The following is an 18010-nucleotide window of genomic DNA, read 5'->3' as shown; positions in this document are numbered from 1 at the left end:
CAGTGCCCTGAGCTTAATGATGAGCTTGGAGGGTACTATGGTGTTGAAGGCTGAGCTATAGTCAATGAACTGCATTCTTATATAGGTTATCTTCTTGTTCAGATGGGATAGGGCAGTGTGCAGTGCAATGGCAATTGTATCGTCTGTAGATCTATTAGGGCGGTAAGCAAGTTGAAGTGGGTCTAGGGTGTCAGGTAAGGTAGAGGTGATATGATCCTTAACTCGCATCTCAAAGCACTTCATGATGACAGAAGTGAGTGCTACCTGGCGATAGTCATTTAGTTCAGTTACTTTTGCTTTCTTGGGTACAGGAACAATGGTGGACATCTTGAAGCAAGTGGGGACAGCAGACTGGGATAGGGAGAGATTGAATATGTCCTTAAACACTCCAGTCAGCTGGACTGCACATGCTCTGAGGATGCGGCTCAGGATGCCGTCTGGGCCAGCAGCCTTGTGAGGGTTAACACGCTTAAATGTCTTACTCCTGTTGGCCACAGAGTATGAGAGCCCCCAGTCCACAGGAGCTGGCCGCGTCGATGGCGAAGAAGGTGTTTAGCTTGTCCAGGAGCAAGACGTTGGTGTCCGTGAAGTGGCTGGTTTTCCCTTTGTAATCCGTGATTGTCTATAGACCCTGCCACATATGTCTCCTGTCTGAGCCATTGAATTGCGACTCCACTTATCAACTCTTGTTCAGCCATTAATCAGTTTGCTCTCTTTGTGTCCTGGTCAGGTGGTGTGCCAGTTTGAGGATCTCCATGGAGAGTACCTTTATGAGTACGGAGGTCTGGAGTTCCCCCAGATCAACTACAGCAAGTTCAACACGCGTCCCTATCGCTACTTCTACGGCTGTGGCTTCAGGCATCTGGTGGGAGACTCACTCCTCAAGATTGACCTGGAGGGAAAGAAACTCAAGGTGAGTTTAGTAAAAACAGTATTCTTATGTGCAATGTTCCCTCCCTTGGGGGGCACTGAGCAAATTTCAGGTCTGCTGAGCGTGAATTTGAACTTTGTGAAAAGTACATCTTTTCAGCGTGTGTTTACTGTGAGCACAGGCTGTACCCACTTTAAGTTACAGTTTTAACAGTGGAAAAAAAATAGGCTGCCTGTGGCTATTTGATCATAATATAGACCTACCAGTGTGGCCTACCATCAAAATCAATGGAGAAAATACATCCCATAATGGTTAAACATGGAAATAGCTATTCTATCATTCAGCCTACAGTAGCAGCCAATGTGTGGTGTTCAATGTAGGCCTACATTCCATGTTTAAAAAAAAATGCAGGGCTTGACATTAACCTGTTTATCCACTTGTCCTTCAGACAAGGTAGTGACAGAAAATGTTGTTGTGTTGTTTGATGCAAGAAACCACTTTACATATTATTATTATTCTCATACCATTATTACAGAGATTGAGGCAAATTATGCTACGCTCTGCCTGTTGGCTACTTAGCTTATTCAAGCCTGTCTCAAAATACAACACTGCTCAATTATTTGTTTATTTTCTGTGTGTATTTTACCCCCTTTTTCGATCTTGTCTCATCGCTGCAACTCCCCAACGGGCTCGGAAGGCGAAGGTTGAGTCATGAGTCCTCTGATACATGATCTGCCAAACCTAGCGTCTTAACACCCGCCCGCTTAACCGGGAAGCCAGCCACCAATGTGTCGGAGGAAACATTGTTCAACTTATGACAGACGTCAGCCTTCAGGCGCTCGGCCTGCCAGAAGGAGTCGCTAGAGCGTGATGAGCCAAGTACAGCCCACCCGGCCAAAGGCTAAAAACTCACTAACTAGCAAAGGATATTATCAAAATGTGCACACGTAGCTACATGCAGCTCTCGCTTTGATCTCAAAACAAACACATCTACGCTCATGCTGTAAAAACTCTAGAACCGTGGTCACCTACCTTTTTCGAGTCAAAATGCAAGCTCAGATCTATCGCTCAGATTTTTTTCAACATGACTTAAAAAACGTAAGCCTATACAACATTAACCATTTAAAAACAGTTCTGTAGCAATGAGGTTTGTGCAGTAAGCTATAGGCCTAATACATTATCACTGCCTATTGGCTTTGCTTAAATTGCCCTGTACTGTTTTGTGCCATTTTGTGCCATTTTGTGCCATTTAAAAAACATATATACAAAAATGTGAGGTAGGCTATATAATCACAACAGTATTAGATCCGTTGTTGTATTACTTGTGAGTCATAGCTAAGTGAGAATACATTTAAATAATTCGCTTTTTATTTTTATATTACTCGGCTGATGATGCCTGCATTTGATGGTCAGTCTCAGCGAAAGGAGCGAGCAGCAGACTGAGGGTCCACCTCTCAACATCCCTCCGCTCTCCCTTTCTTCCACTGACACTGACCAAAAAGGGACATAGACTTCCAGCTGATGGCGAAAAAAAGGGACGTCACATTATTTCTGCCTCATGCACAAATTCTTGTTTCACAGAGAAAGTTAAGTATTCCTCTATATTAAAAAAGACCCAAGCCGCTAATAAGGAAAGGGAAAGGGTGATACTTAGTCAGTTGTAAAACTGAATGCATTCAACTGAAATGTGTCTAACGCATTTGACCCGACCTCTGAATCAGAGAGGTGCGGGGGGCTGCCATAATCAACATCCACGTCATTGGTACCCGGGGAACAGTGGGTTAACTTCCTTGTTCAGGGCCAGAACGACAGATTTTTACATTGTCAGCTAATAACAATAACACAAGCCTATAGATACTCATTCATTCCTACAGAAGTGCCTGCTGAAGTGCTTGAAGAAGGCACATTTTATGCCTTATAAAAGTGTTGAATACAAAGTGTTGACAGTGCTGAGTAAGAAGTTAAACATGAACTCACTCATAAAAACAGCACCTCTTTGCTGTATTCTTTGAGTCTCTCTCTAGTCACGGTTTTAAACGTTTTGAAATCTCACAGTATCAACTTTGCTGTAGCTCTCTTTTATGCCTGCTACGTTACTGCCGACACAGTAATCTGAACCATCCGTTTGGCCAGCAGTAGGCTTATAGTGCACTTGATTTGCTCTCCGGGCCTGCCGGGAAAGCAGAGTTTGTACCTTCAGACACGTGAAAAGGTTCAAAATGGCAACTGTTAGCCTACCCGGCATGCAGGACAGCTGAATTGGATGCACCTACCGCCAACAGCCCTAGACTAATTAAAAAGAAATTAGGAGCACAAGAAATTATCCTTGGGTTTTTTAAAGAAATGTTTGGGCATCGACTACGAATGCCTCGGAGATTGACTACTGCTCTAAAAAGTTGAGTGAAGTTCAATCTCGTGCTTCTCTGTCTGCTGATATTTCTTCTGTGTGGCAATCTTGGGGATACTCTGCGTCCTCCCTCGCCCGCAGCTTTGAGGGAATTGCTTATGTGTGCTTCTCTGTCACAGAGCGCTTAACTATCATACACACAGAGAGATGTGCTGTACCCAAGTCATGGCAAGGATCATCTCAGAACCCAGAACCAAATCTCACACGTCATTGTTAAGTCTGTCACGAGAGACTAAGTCAAGGCAACTTGACACTTGTTAAACTATTATGTACAGTAACTTGACTTGGTCACCGTACCCAGTCACACAGTATAAGAGGTAAACATATCTACTGACATGAAGACAGACACTCCAATCTTCTCTACAGTCTATATCAGTGTTTCTTAAGTACAAATTCTTATTTACAATGACAGCCTAGGAACAGTGGGTTAACTGCCTTGTTCGGGAGCAGAACAACAGATTTTTACCTTGTCAGCTCGGGGATTCAATCTAGCAATCTTTCGGTTACTGGCCCAACACTCTAACCACCAGGCTACCTGCCGCCTGCCGTTATGAGTCACACTTCATCATGTGGCAGTCTGACAGACAAATCTGGGCTTGGCGGATGCCAGGAGAACGCTACCTGTCCCAATGCAAAGTGCCAACTGTAAAGTTTGCTGGAGGAGGAATAATGGTCTAGGGCTATTTTTCATGGTTCGGGCTAGGCCCCTTAGTTCCAGTGAAGGGAAATCTTAACACTACAGCATACAATAAAATTCTAGACGATTCGGTGCTTCCAACTTTGTGGAAACAGTTTGGGGAATTCCCTTTCCTGTTAAAGCATGACAATGCCCCCATGCACAAAGTGAAATGGTTTGTCGAGATCGGTGTGGAAAAACTTGACTGGCCTGCACAGAGCCCTGACCTTAACCCCATCAAACACCTTTGGAATGAATTGGAACGCCGACTGCGAGCCAGGCCTAATTGCCCAACATCGGTGCCCGACCTCACTAATGCTCTTGTGGCTGAATGGAAGTCCCCGCAGCAATGTGGAAAGCCTTCCCAGAAGAGTGGAGACCGTTGTAGCAGCAAAGTGCAGGATCAACTCTGTATTAATGTCCACGGTTTTGGAATGAGATGTTCGACAAGCAGGTATCTAGATACTTTAGGTCATGTAGTGTATTTATGACCGGAAGGGACTTTCATTGCAGGTTAGGAGCGCATTTTCGCTAACCCTAACTCTTTTCCTAACCTTAACCTAATTATCCTGCTACGTTAATTAATTCTCCTAACCTCCTTCGTAAGTTCTTTTGCTACGGAAAAGCAACTATGTTGTAAGGTATCGAAGTGGCTTGAAAAGTGTTTCTCATTAATTAACTTTTGCTTACAGTGGAATTAAAATAAACATGTTATTTTTTCTTTTGAAATTGGCTCCATAGTTAACTGGCTAAAGAACAATACATAGGCAAACAGAAACAGGTGTTACTTCTTCAGAAATTTGCAGGAAATAAGAATCACTAATGCATTCTTTTTGTGAATTATGAGAAACTTCTGCAATTGAATTACTTTTCTAACAACTTCAATATATTTAACTTTCTTTGCTCAGTAGTCAGGCTTAGCCACTGATTTCGATATGTTCTCTATCTGACCTAATGTTCAGTTCTCAAGTGAACCATCTCAGCTGAACTCCATATATAGGTCAGACGTCTCTTAGCCCTTTTTTTGCACCGACAAGGACCGATAAACTATGGTTTAACTTCTTTGATATATGGGGCAGCATTTTCACTTTTGGTTGAATTGCGTGCCCATAGTGAACTGCCTCCTACTCTGTCCCAGATGCTAATATATGCATATTATTATTACTATTGGATAGAAGACACTCTGAAGTTTCCAAAACTGTTTGAATGATGTCTGTGAGTATAACAGAACTCATATGGCAGGCAAAAACCTGTGAAAAAAACAAAAAACAGGAAGTGAGAATTCTGAGAGTGGTCGATGTTAAAGTCATCGCCTATTCAATTCCTGTAATATATGGATCTGTTTGCACTGTTTACATTGGCGCGTTACGTTCAGTAATGTTTTGCTTCCAAAACATCCGGTGATTTTGCAGAGAGCCACATCAATTTACAGAAAGAGTCATCATAAACTTTAATATAAGATACAAGTGTTATGCACAAAATTAGAGATGTACTTCTGTACTTACTTTTAACACAAAAAAACGCCATTTGGGTTGCGCATTATTTTCAGAAAACAAAACCCGTGTTCCGTTCGACAAATCCCCAAAAGTATCCGAAATGGTCGTAGAAACATTTCAAAAGTTTTTTATAATCAATCCTCCGGTTGTCTATAACAAACATAATCAATAATATTTCAACTGGACCATAACCTATTCTTTAAGAGAGAAAAGGAAAATGGGGATCCCCTCTCTCGCAGGAACTATTCGCAGGACACTTGACTAGTTTTGAAAAAAATTGTTCATTTTTCAAAATAAAAGCCTAAAACTATGTCTAAAGCCTGGTCGCAGCCTAAGGAAGCCATTGGAAAGGGAATCTGGTTGATACCCCTTTAAATGGAGGTTAGACGGGCCAGGAAACAGATTTAAAAAAATAAATAATAATAATCACTTCTGGGTTACTTTTTCTCAGGTTTTTGCTTGCAGATTACGTATTTTTCTCACAGACAATATTTTGACCGTTTTGGAAACTTTGGAGTGTTTTCTGTCATAATCTGTAAATGATATGCATATTCTACGATCTGGGCCAGAGAAAATGTCAGTTTACATTGGGCACGTTATTTAAAAATATATATATATAATTCTGACCCCTAGCGCTAAGAAGTTAACTTATGGCTGAGATCGGCTAAGATCCCGTTATCGGGATCGATTTGACAACAGCCAGTGAATGTGCAGGGCGCCAAATTCAAACAACAGAAATCTCACAATTACAATTCCTCAAACATACAAGTATTTCACACCATTTTAAAGATAAACTTGTTGTTAATCCCACCACAGTGTCCGAATTCAAAAAGGCTTTACGACGAAAGCACAACAAACAATTATGTTAGGTTGGCACCTAGTCACAGAAAAAAACAGCCATTTTTTCAGCCAAAGAGAGGAGTCACAAAAAGCAGAAAGAGATAAAATGAATCACTAACCTTTGATTATCTTCATCAGATGACACTCATAGGACTTCATGTTACACAATACATGTATGTTTTGTTCGATAAAGTGCATATTTATATCCAAAAATCTCAGTTTACATTGGCGCGTTACGTTCAGTAATGTTTTGCTTCCAAAACATCCGGTGATTTTGCAGAGAGCCACATCAATTTACAGAAAGAGTCATCATAAACTTTAATATAAGATACAAGTGTTATGCACAAAATTAGAGATGTACTTCTCCTTAATGCAACCGCTGTGTCAGATTTCAAAAATACTTAACGGAAAAAGCAAACCATGCAATAATCTGAGTGCAGCGCTCAGACAACAAAACCATGTTGGAGTCAACAGAAGTCAGAAATAGCGTTATAAATATTCACTTACCTTTGATGATCTTCATCAGAATGCACTCCCAGGAATCCCAGTTCCACAATAAATGTTTGATTTGTTCGATAAAGTACATAATTTATGTCCAAATACCTCATTTTTGTCCGCGTGTTTAGCCCAGTAATCCAAATTCATGAGGCACGAGCAGATTAAAAGTCCAAAGGTTCCGTTACAGTCCGTAGAAACATGTCAAATGATGTATAGAATCAATCTGTAGGATGTTTTTATAATAAATCTTCAATAATGTTTCAACCAGAGAATTCCTTTGTCTTCAGGAATACAATGGAACGCAAGCTAACTCTCACGTGAACGCGCGTTGTCAGCTCATGGCACTCTGCCAGACCCTGACTCAAAGAGCCCTCAATCCCCCCTCCTTCACAGTAGAAGCATCAAACAAGGTTCTAAAGACTGTTGACATCTAGATGTAAGACTTAGGAAGTGCAATATGACCAATATCCCACTGTATATTCGATAGGCGATGAGATGAAAAACTACAAACCTCAGATTTCCAACTTCCTGGTTGGATTTTATCTCCGGTTTTTGCCTGCCATATGAGTTCTGTAATACTCACAGACATCATTCAAACAGTTTTAGAAACGTCAGAGTGTTTTCTATCAAAATATACTAATAATATGCATATCTTAGCTTCTGGGACCGAGTAGCAGGCAGTTTACTCTGGGCACCTTATTCATCCAAGCTACTCAATACTGCCCCCAGCCATATTAACTGACTTGCCTAGTTAAATAAAGGTTAAGTTATAAAATCAATCCAGAGAATGTGTTTCACTGCTACCGAGTCCAATGTTGGTGGGGTTAGGGGGAATGGGCATGTACAAGGAGCCACAGCATTGGAGTCACAGCATTGCCTAGAGCTAATTGGTGATTGTGGTTGGCCCTCATGGGAGACCGGAGGAAGTGCTTGCTTGGAGGTTGTGTTGTGTTGCGGCGTGCAAAATGTGAGTTTTGTTTGAATTACTTCACGCCTGTACAATTCCGAGTGCGGAGTCCAAACTGGGTGAATGATTTGTTGGTGCATGAGAAGTTTGGAAGTCTGACATTGGAAATGGCGGAGAGTAGCGCGGATGAAATGGAGAAAAGGTTGGAGAAGAAACAGCTCTGCTGGAATGTGAACAGTATGTTTGTCAGTTCTGATGATATGGCGCAGGAGGATGAGGGTCAAGGACCAGAATGGTCTGCAGTGGAAAGACATAGGAAGAAGAGAGGCCATGATACTGAAAGCAGTGGGGTGTCTCGTAGGGCCTCACGATTGGCACAGGAGTCACTACAGACCCTGGTTTGATTCCAGGCTGTATCACAATCGGCCGTCATTGGGAATGCCACAGGGCGGCGCACAATTGGCCCAGTGTCTTCCGGGTTAGGGTTTGGCCGGGGTAGGCCATCATTGTAAATAAGAATTTGTTCTTAACTGACTTGCCTAGTTAAATAAACATTTTAAAAAATAGTAAAGAAAGCGTAGAGGGTCATGATAGGTAGCGAGAGTAATGGTGTGTTGGAGTGGAAAGTGGTGACGGTATTTGAGACCACAGGGCCTCATTTACACCCTATCTGACTAACCAATTCCATAGAGAAAGAGAGAGGGGAAGTCAAATTGGCCTGGTTCTTTGGAAATGGTAGATTATTCATATTTTGAATTAGCCAGGCTCAGCAAGGGAAGATTCTGCAAATGGGAAGAAGATTAAAAGCTATGTCCCCAGTGCTTATGCTAAGTTGAGGGGAGTCATCACCGGGGTCCCAATATCTATGTCCATAGACGATATTAAAGAAAATGTATAGTGAGGCAGAGTGATTGAGGCCAAAATGTTGGAAACAGAAGGCCAAAGAAGTGAACGCTTATCAGTGCTGCGGAGGTTTGACAAGGTTTTGCCTGGAGAAGTACGGACAGGATTCCTTAGTTTCAATGTCAGAGAATTTGTCCCATCCCAATTGCAGTGTTATAAAATGCCAAAGAATGGGACATGTAGCTGTTCAGTGTAAAGAAACTAAAAGATGTACCAAGTGGAGGGGAACATGATTACGGTGAATGTGGGAGCAATGTGAAGGGCAAGTTTTGTAATTGTGGGGGGGGGGGACATAGTGCAGCATTTGGTGGATGCCAGGTGCATAGAGAGGCTAGAGAGGCTCAGAGATATAGAATCAGTCATGATGTATTGTATGCAGGGGCTGTAAAACATATTGGTGGAACTACAGTAAGGAATGATGGAGCTTCCATGGCTGCTCCTGTACTAAGTGGACTTAATGTCGGGGATGGTGCTTCTGTTGGTCTTGGCATGGTTTTGAGACCTGTTCAGAAATCTTGTGCTAAAGAATGTGATGTGTCAAAGGATACTTTGATAGTGAATAAAGTTAACTTCATAGGTTATCAACACGACTCGGGTTGTGTAATGCAGAAATGCCAGGTTGAATGTTAGAGGGGTAAACAAACACACTGAGGATTCTTCCTGTCTTGGTGGACTCATGGTGGACTCGCGACCCAGGGCTACCAGATCTCGGGATGCTCATGCTGTCAAGAAAGTACCTGAAAAACCTTATAGATATGTTTCTCCCAATCTCTTGCATTGCTAAACCTATGTGCATTTCAAGAAGTACAGTTATCTGGCGGATGCAAAAAATGTGGCATGTACAGTATATCAAAGGAACCTATTGTAACCTTACTAACGAAGAGTTGGACAACCTAGTAACATCTGTGAACTCTAGTACTCCTCATATTGGTTATCGAATTATGAAGGGATGCCTACAAGCTTTAGGCCATCGCGTCCAGTGGACAAGAGTTTCAGCCTCCATGCACTGTGTAGATTCGGCAGGTATACCGTCAAGAATGGCTTCTGTGATTCATTAGTTTCACAGTACATTAATGAGATGAATAAATTAGTGATGGCTGATATTTAACTTACCTCATGTTCTCTAATCAAGTTATTAGATTCTACATACTGGATAGTATTAACTTGCTCCTCAATCACATTTAGGGTCTGGGGAGAACAAAGGGTCGAAAACATTGACATAGCTTGATGCATGTTTTCAGGCTGTGGTTGTGGCGGGGAAGCTTTATATCTGGCAAGAGTATCTATAATCAAAGATATAGAATTATTGTTTGTTCAGTATATTGATAATCTTACAAACTGATTATCAAATTGACCAGGTCATTCCAGGGCCTGTATTCAGAAATGTCTTAGAGTAGGAGTTTAGATCTAGAATCAGTTTTGGACAGGTGGTCCTAGATTAGGACTCCTACGCTTTCTGTCTTATTAAGATTAGAGGGCCATGTGTCCATAAGGTTTAAGAGTGGCCAACAACACCAACATTGATTCAACCTCAGGACAGTGTTTAGTCTCTCGGAAAATGGACAGACTTGTACAAAGAACTGCATATTTTACTAGTGTCTCATAATACACCTCACTTAACCCCTGCCTTGGTCCTGGAACTCACATTTCAAACTGCGCTGTGGAAACCCCCAACCACCTTTATTGCTATCTTCATGATTGCTTTGAATTCCTCATAGGTATCCATGTGTACTGCAGGAAATGTGATGGTATTAGCACATTATATATACAAATGTGGACACCCCTTCAAATTAATGGATTTGGCTATTGCAGCCACACCCGTTCCTGACAGGTGTATAAAATCGAGCACACCTACCGAAGGATACTATTTTGTCTGTTGATTGTGGTTCGGAAAGTTAGGAGTATTGAGATTAATCAAATACGTATCATGTACTTATTAATCTCTGAAAATAGGCAACTTTTTTTCTTGCACTTTACAAGGATTTTTTGGTGTTTTTCCATATTTACCTTTTTAAGTCCTCACCAGTATGCATCTCTGCTCTCTGCTCTCTCTCTCTGTCTCAAGGTGTGGTACCAGAAGGGTTTGTTCCCCTCAGAGCCTGTGTTCGTCCCCTCGCCAGACGCAGTGGAGGAGGACGATGGGGTCATCCTGTCCGTCGTGGTCACACCCACTGAGGTAAAGGTCATAGGTCATTCTATTGCCAACATGACTAGCTAAATTATCAAAAAGGATCTTACGGTGTTAGGCTTTCACAAGCCAATTCAGAGAAGTAGATTGTAATTTTGGTGCGCATAAAATGGAGAATGGAGTCATGAGTGCACAGTTGCCAGAGAGGAAGGGAGAGGAAGGAAACCGCTCAAGGAATGGTGACTTTAAAACAGTTAGAGTTTAGTGGCTGTGATAGGAAGAAACTGAGGATGAATCACCATTGTTACTCAAGAATACTACCTAAATTACAAAGTGAAAAGAAGGAAGCATGTACAGAATAGTTATTTCAAAACATTCATCCTGTTTGCAATAAGAAACTAAACTAAAACTGCAAAACATGTGGCAAAGAAATTAACTCTATGTCCTGAATACTAAGTTGTATGTTTGGGGCAAATCCAAAACAACACATTACTGAGTACCACTCTTCATATTTTCAATCATGGTGGTGGCTGCATCATTTCATGGGAATGCTTGTCATCGGCAAGGACTAGGGAGTTTTTCAGGATAAAAAGAAATGGAATAGATTGTAGTGGGAAGTAAATACACTGCTCAAAAAAATAAAGGGAACACTAAAATAACACATCCTAGATCTGAATGAATGAACTATTCTTGTTAAATACTTTTTTCAGTACATAGTTGAATGTGTTGACAACAAAATCACACAAATATTATCAATGGAAATCAAATGTATCAACCCATGGAGGTCTGGATTTGGAGTCACACTCAAAATTAAATCGGAAAACCACACTACAGGCTGATCCAACTTTGATGTAATGTCCTTAAAACAAGTCAAAATGAGGCTCAGTAGTGTATGTGGCCTCCACGTGCCTGTATGACCTCCATACAACGCCTGGGCATGCTCCTGATGAGGTGGCAGATGGTCTCCTGAGGGATCTCCTCCCAGACCTGGACTAAAGCATTCGCCAACTCCTGGACAGTCTGTGGTGCAACATGGCATTGGTGGATGGAGCGAGACATGATGTCCCAGATGTGCTCAATTGGATTCAGGTCTGGGGAACGGGCGGGCCAGTCAATAGCATCAATGCCTTCCTCTAGCAGGAACTGCTGACACACTCCAGCCACATGAGGTCTAGCATTGTCTTGCATTAGGAGGAACCCAGAGCCAACCGCACCAGCATATGGTCTCACAAGGGGTCTGAGGATCTCATCTCGGTACCTAATGGCAGTCAGGCTACATCTGGCGAGCCCATGGAGGGCTGTGCGGCCCCCCAAAGAAATGCCACCCCACACCATGACTGACCCACCGCCAAACCGGTCATGCTGGAGGATGTTGCAGGCAGCAGAACGTTCTCTACGGCGTCTCCAGACTGTCACGTCTGTCACATGTGCTCAGTGTGAACCTGCTTTCCTCTGTGAAGAGCACAGGGCGCCAGTGGCGAATTTGCCAATCTTGGTGTTCTCTGGCAAATGCCAAACGTCCTGCACGGTGTTGGGCTGTAAGCACAACCCCCACCTGTGGACGTCAGGCCCTCATACCACCCTCATGGAGTCTGTTTCTGACCGTTTGAGCAGACACATGCACATTTGTGGCCTGCTGGAGGTCATTTTGCAGGGCTCTGGCAGCTCCTTCTTGCACAAAGGCGGATGTAGCGGTCCTGCTGCTGGGTTGTTGCCCTCATACGGCCTCCTCCACATCTCCTGACGTACTGGCCTGTCTCCTGGTAGCGCCTCCATGCTCTGGACACTACGCTGACAGACACAGCAAACCTTCTTGCCACAGCTCGCATTGATGTGCCATCCTGGATGAGCTGCACTACCTGAGCCACTTGTGTGGGTTGTAGACTCTGTCTCATGCTACCACTAGAGTGAAAGCACCGCCAGCATTCAAAAGTGACCAAAACATCTGCCAGGAAGCATAGGAACTGAGAAGTGGTCTGTGGTCACCACCTGCAGAACCACTCCTTTATTGGGGGTGTCTTGCTAATTGCCTATAATTTCCACCTGTTGTCTATTCCATTTGCACAACAGCATGTGCAATTTATTGTCAATCAGTGTTGCTTCCTAAGTGGACAGTTTGATTTCACAGAAGTGTGATTGACTTGGAGTTACATTGTGTTGTTTAAGTGTTCCCTTATTTTTTTGAGCAGTGTATTTGACCTTTGACGGGCTGACTAGTTGTTCGGCTTTGTCCGCTGTCTTCCAACTCCAGGTGTCAGAGAGCACATAAATGAGGGCTGAGCGTACAAGAACCAAGCTAAGACAAAATCCTAGAGGAAAACCTGCTTCAGTCTACTTTCCAACAGACACTGGGAGACACATTCACCTTTCAGCAGGACCCTAGCCTAAAACACAATGCCAAATATAAAGTGGAGTTGCTTACCAAGACGACATTAAATGTTCCTGATTGGCCTAGTTATAGTTTTGACTTAAATCGGCTTGAAATATTGTACACTCCAGGTTTGCGGAGCTCTTAGAGACTTACCCGTAAAGATTCACACCTGTAATCGATGCCTAAGGTGATTCTAACAAGTATTTACTCAGGGGTGTGAATGTAAATTCGATATATCTGTATTTCATTTAAAACATTTGTAAACATTTCTAAAAAAATGCATGTTTCCACTTGATCGTTATGGGGTATTGAGCGTAGATGGGTGATGAATCTATTTAATAAATGTTGAATGCAGCCTGTAACACAACAAAATAAGGAATAAGTCAATAGGTATGAATACAATAGGTATGAATAATTTATTTTATGTCCTCTATAAATACAAAATTAAATACAAAACACTGGTTCAGTTTACCTTCTTCGACACATTTTTAAGTTGTACCTATCTTTGGCAGTGGATAAGAATGCAGAAGTGTTTATGCTGAAGCATCAAAAGCACAAAAATAAATAAGAAGGCTGAATGAATTGAACTTTGTTCACAAACTATGCATTAACATGCAATTCTTAATGTCACCACTAAACGTCAGCATCAGCAACTGTATTGAGTAGATTCACTACAGGGCTTTACAACAGTCAAAGGTAATATAAAAAAAACTTTATGCCAACCTTGCAATGAGAGCTTGTTATGACAAGAGCAGCTCAACTGTTTATTACCAAAATGTTTTGGTAACACTTACTTGACACTTTTCATAATAACAGATTATGACACGGTCATTACCATGTCATAATTAAGTGAAAATGCCTAATATATATTTTTACATTTATTTTATTTAACTTTTATTTAACTAGGCAAGTCAGTTTAGAACAAATTCTTATTTACAATGACAGCCTACCCCGGCCAAACCCTAACCCGGACGACGCTGGGCCAATTGTGTGCCGCCCTATGGGACTCCCAATTACAACTGGTTGTGATGTCAAGTAGCCTAGTGCTTAGAGCTTTGGATCAATAACCAAAAGGTTGCTGGATCGAATCCCTGAGCTGACAAGGTAAAAATCTGTCGTTCTGCCCCTGAGCAAGGCAGTTAACCCACTGTTCCCCGGGCGCCGAAGATGTCGATTAAGGCAGCCCCCACACCTCTCTGATTCAGAGGGTCAAAGGGTTAAAGACACATTTCAGTTGAAGGCATTCAGTTGTACAACTGACTAGGTGAGCCCCAACCAACCTGACCTGACCTGACCTGATACAGCCTGGAATCGAGCCAGGATCTGTAGTGACGCCTCTAGCACTGTGATGCAGTGCCTTAGACCGCTTAGCCACCCGGGAGCCCCCCAAGAAGCCAGTGTTTGGAGGATATATTGGAACGGGTGTTGTTAGTGCCGAGACGAAGTTGAGGCCAATATATCTTCGAGGGCGTTATCACTTTATACAAGGGGTTACCAACATATTCAAATAATGATTGACATATTTTCATTACCTGTTATTTTGATTAATTTATTCATACTATTTCATCCTTCCACAAGATATCCTGTCTAGGACAGACGTTCCACTAGCGGAACCCCCCCCACATTCCACTGAAAAGGCAGCGCGGGAAATTCAAAAATGTTTTTCGAAATATTTAACTTTCACACATTAACAAGTCCAATACAGCAAATGAAAGATAAACATCTTTTGAATCCAGCCAACATGTCCGATTATTTAAATGTTTTACAGCGAAAACACCATGTATATTTATGTTAGCTCACCACCAAATACAAAAAAGCACAGACATTTTTTTCACAGCACAGGTAGCTTTCACAAAAACCCCAAATAGAGATAGAATTAATCACTAATCTTTGAAATTCTTCATCAGATGAGTCATATGACATCATGTTACACAATACATTTATGTTTTGTTCGATAATGTGCATATATATATTTAAAAAATCTCAGTTTACATTGGCGCGTTACGTGCAGTAATGTTTTGATTCCAAAACATCTGGTGATTTTGCAGAAATACTCATAATAAACATTGATAAAAGATGCAAGTGTTAATCACATAATTAAAGATAAACCTATCCTCTATGCAACCGCTGTGTCAGATTTCAAAATAAACTTTACGTAAAAAGATTTATCTGAGAACGGCGTTTAGAGCACAATCCAGCCAAAGAAATAGTCGCCATTTTGGCGTCAACAAAAGCTACAAAAACACTATAAATATGCACTTACCTTCGAATAACTTCATCAGAAGGCACTCCCAGGATTCCCAGATCGACAATAAATGACTGAAAAGTTCCATAAAGCCCATCATTTAGCGACTTGTTGTTAGCATGTTCAGCCCAGGAATCCATTTTCATGACGCACGAGAAATCCCTCCAGACAAAAACTCAAAAAGTTCCGTTACAGGTCGTAGAAACAGGTCAAATTATGTTTGCAATCCATATTTAGTATGTGTTCTACATTAATCATCAATAAGGATCCAACCGGAGAATTTCATTGTCTGAAGAAAGAGCATTGGAACGAGAGCACTCTCTCTCGTGAGCGCGCAAAACCAGACTGAAATTTCTGACGACCACTCACTAAAACAGCTCCTATGAGCCCCTCCTTTATAGTAGAATCATAAGACTAAAATATAAAGATGGTGACATCTAGTGGAAGCCCTAGGTAGTGTTTGTTCAGTCATATCTAGAAGGGGTGTCATTTGACACTGTTTTGAAAATCGAGTTCTCATTTCCTGTTTTGACCTCTTCTCAGGTTTTTGTCTGCCAAATGAGTTCTGTTATACTTACAGAAATAATTCAAACAGTTTTAGAAACTTCAGAGTGTTTTCTATACAATAGTAATAATAATATGCATGTATTACCTTCTGGGACAGAGTAGGAGGAAATGTTGTTTGGGCACGCAATTTGTTCAAAGTGGAAACACCGCCCCCTATCCCGATGAAGATATAGTCTCGACACAAATCTAGGGTTGCTACCCAAGCCGGCTGGTTGCTCGTTCTATTGGTTCAGGAGCCAGAGACGTGACCCAGTCGTTCAGTCTTCTTGTTTTGTATCTATGGACGGCGACCCAGTCCATACTGGATAGCATTGTCCCTTGCTTGTTAGCTAGCCAACTTTGGCTAACTTAGTCACGTCAAACAATGCAGCCAGAATAATAACAGTAGCTGCATTTGCATTTGTTTAAGCTGTTTTCTAGTGGCATTTATTTGGATACATCCATAACAATGAGCTAATGAGGTGTGATTTCACCTGGCATAGAAAATGTGCTCTCTCGTCAGGACACTGTTGTTCAGAGGAACTAACCAAAAACACAGCAAGCACAATCACTTCAAACTGAAGCTGGAAAGACTGCAAAATAGCTCCACTTCGTTTTTTTGACCTTTTTTGTACGTTACTTTGTATATCCATAAAAATTATAACACCAATTCACGATTTTTTATTTAACCTTTATTTAACTATTCAAGCCAGTTAAAGAACAAATTTCTTATTTACAATGACGGCCTAGGAACAGTGGGTTAACTGCCTTGTTCAGGGGCAGAACGACAGATTTTCACCTTGGGGATTTGATCTAGCAACCTTTCGGTTACTGGTCCAACACTCTAACCACTAGGTTACCTGCCAGCCCCATTGCAGATTTCCGAAAACCAACTACTAATATCGGCGCTTTATCTGTGGAATAAAGGCTAATATCAGTCAAATTAGTTATCGGTAGGGCTCTAAACAAAACACTTGCAAAAGTATCCCAAATAGCGGGAGGGATGGGGGCAACTTCTTGTCGCGCGCGGTGCTCAAGTTCAGAGCAGCTGTCAGTCAAAACCCCTACAGCGATTTATCATGTAATGCATGTTACTGTACAGCCGCTGCATTTCATATCATTCAATATCTTCCATTTCTAACCCATATACGGGTAAGTGTAAAGGGCTAGAGAATTTTTTTTTTTAACATGGTGGTTTTCATTTTCATTGAAAATAGCTTAAACTTGTCATCAATCATATTCATACCACAAGCCTCTTCAGGTTGTTCAGTTTACTCACCCATTCATTAGGGTCATTTGGGGTCATTCACTGGGCAGCAACCTCAAGTTACAGCATTTCAGAACCTTGCCATACTTATACGGTATTGATAAAGATGAATTTAGAATGTTCATAGAGGTTCATCTTTAATGTTCTTGAGTGTTGATGTCGATGAATATGGAAGGTTCTATCTCTCTATCCAGGATAAGAGGACATTCCTCCTGGTTCTGGATGCCAGGACATGGGAGGAGCTGGGGAGAGCCGAGGTGCCTGTCAACGTTCCCTACGGTTTCCATGGGGCCTTCAACCCCACCGCTTAGATCAGCGATACTGACCTACCAACTACCCCTCCCTTCCTCCCTCCCATTCCCTTTTCTCTCCATGCAGCCACATGCCCAGAAAGGAGTCTACCTGTGCCCCTCTCCCACTCGCCAAGTGCCCTTTTGGGTGGTGGTATAATGACATTTTTTATATACAGTTATTGTGGTTTTTCTGAACCAACTGCCCGCAAGTCCCTCCATCCCTCGTTCTCCTTTCCTTCCTTCCTTCCTCCCTTATACAACCCACTGTCCTGAAACCATCATGGTCAAACCCACTCTGTATTAAACCCCCAGAAAAAGAAGGACCAAGCTAGAGGGCTTCGTTCCTGTGCGATGCACGCAGGACCTGCGTGTCGTGACAGAGATCATTACAGCACAGTTGGCATTTTATTCATGCTGAGGGCGGAAGTGGGCAGTCAGACAGACACTTATGGGATGAAAAAGGTTTTGTGTCCTGCAGATAATTTGAAATGGTTGTCTTTTTGCTTATGTATGAGTTAGCCTACCTATTGTATTAAAAACACATTTTTCACACATTATTTAC

The 18010-nt window shown here is 42.0% G+C and overlaps 1 protein-coding gene across 1 annotated transcript in view; it reads left to right on the top strand.

Annotated features, from left to right (window-relative positions):
* LOC129868728 (carotenoid-cleaving dioxygenase, mitochondrial-like) overlaps positions 1-17982 on the top strand; it is a 79000-nt gene extending 61018 nt beyond the window's left edge. The window contains exons 10-12 of the mRNA XM_055942936.1: positions 731-913; positions 10664-10774; positions 17350-17982. Of these exons, the coding sequence (XP_055798911.1) occupies positions 731-913; positions 10664-10774; positions 17350-17466 (411 nt within the window). The 3' untranslated portion in view covers positions 17467-17982. The remainder of the gene's footprint in view (positions 1-730; positions 914-10663; positions 10775-17349) is intronic.
* Positions 17983-18010: the final 28 nt, after the last annotated feature.

Source organism: Salvelinus fontinalis, chromosome 13 (assembly GCF_029448725.1).
Source record: "Salvelinus fontinalis isolate EN_2023a chromosome 13, ASM2944872v1, whole genome shotgun sequence".
NCBI classification, from domain to species: domain Eukaryota; kingdom Metazoa; phylum Chordata; class Actinopteri; order Salmoniformes; family Salmonidae; genus Salvelinus; species Salvelinus fontinalis.
This window is presented reverse-complemented; position numbering and strand designations above follow the sequence as displayed.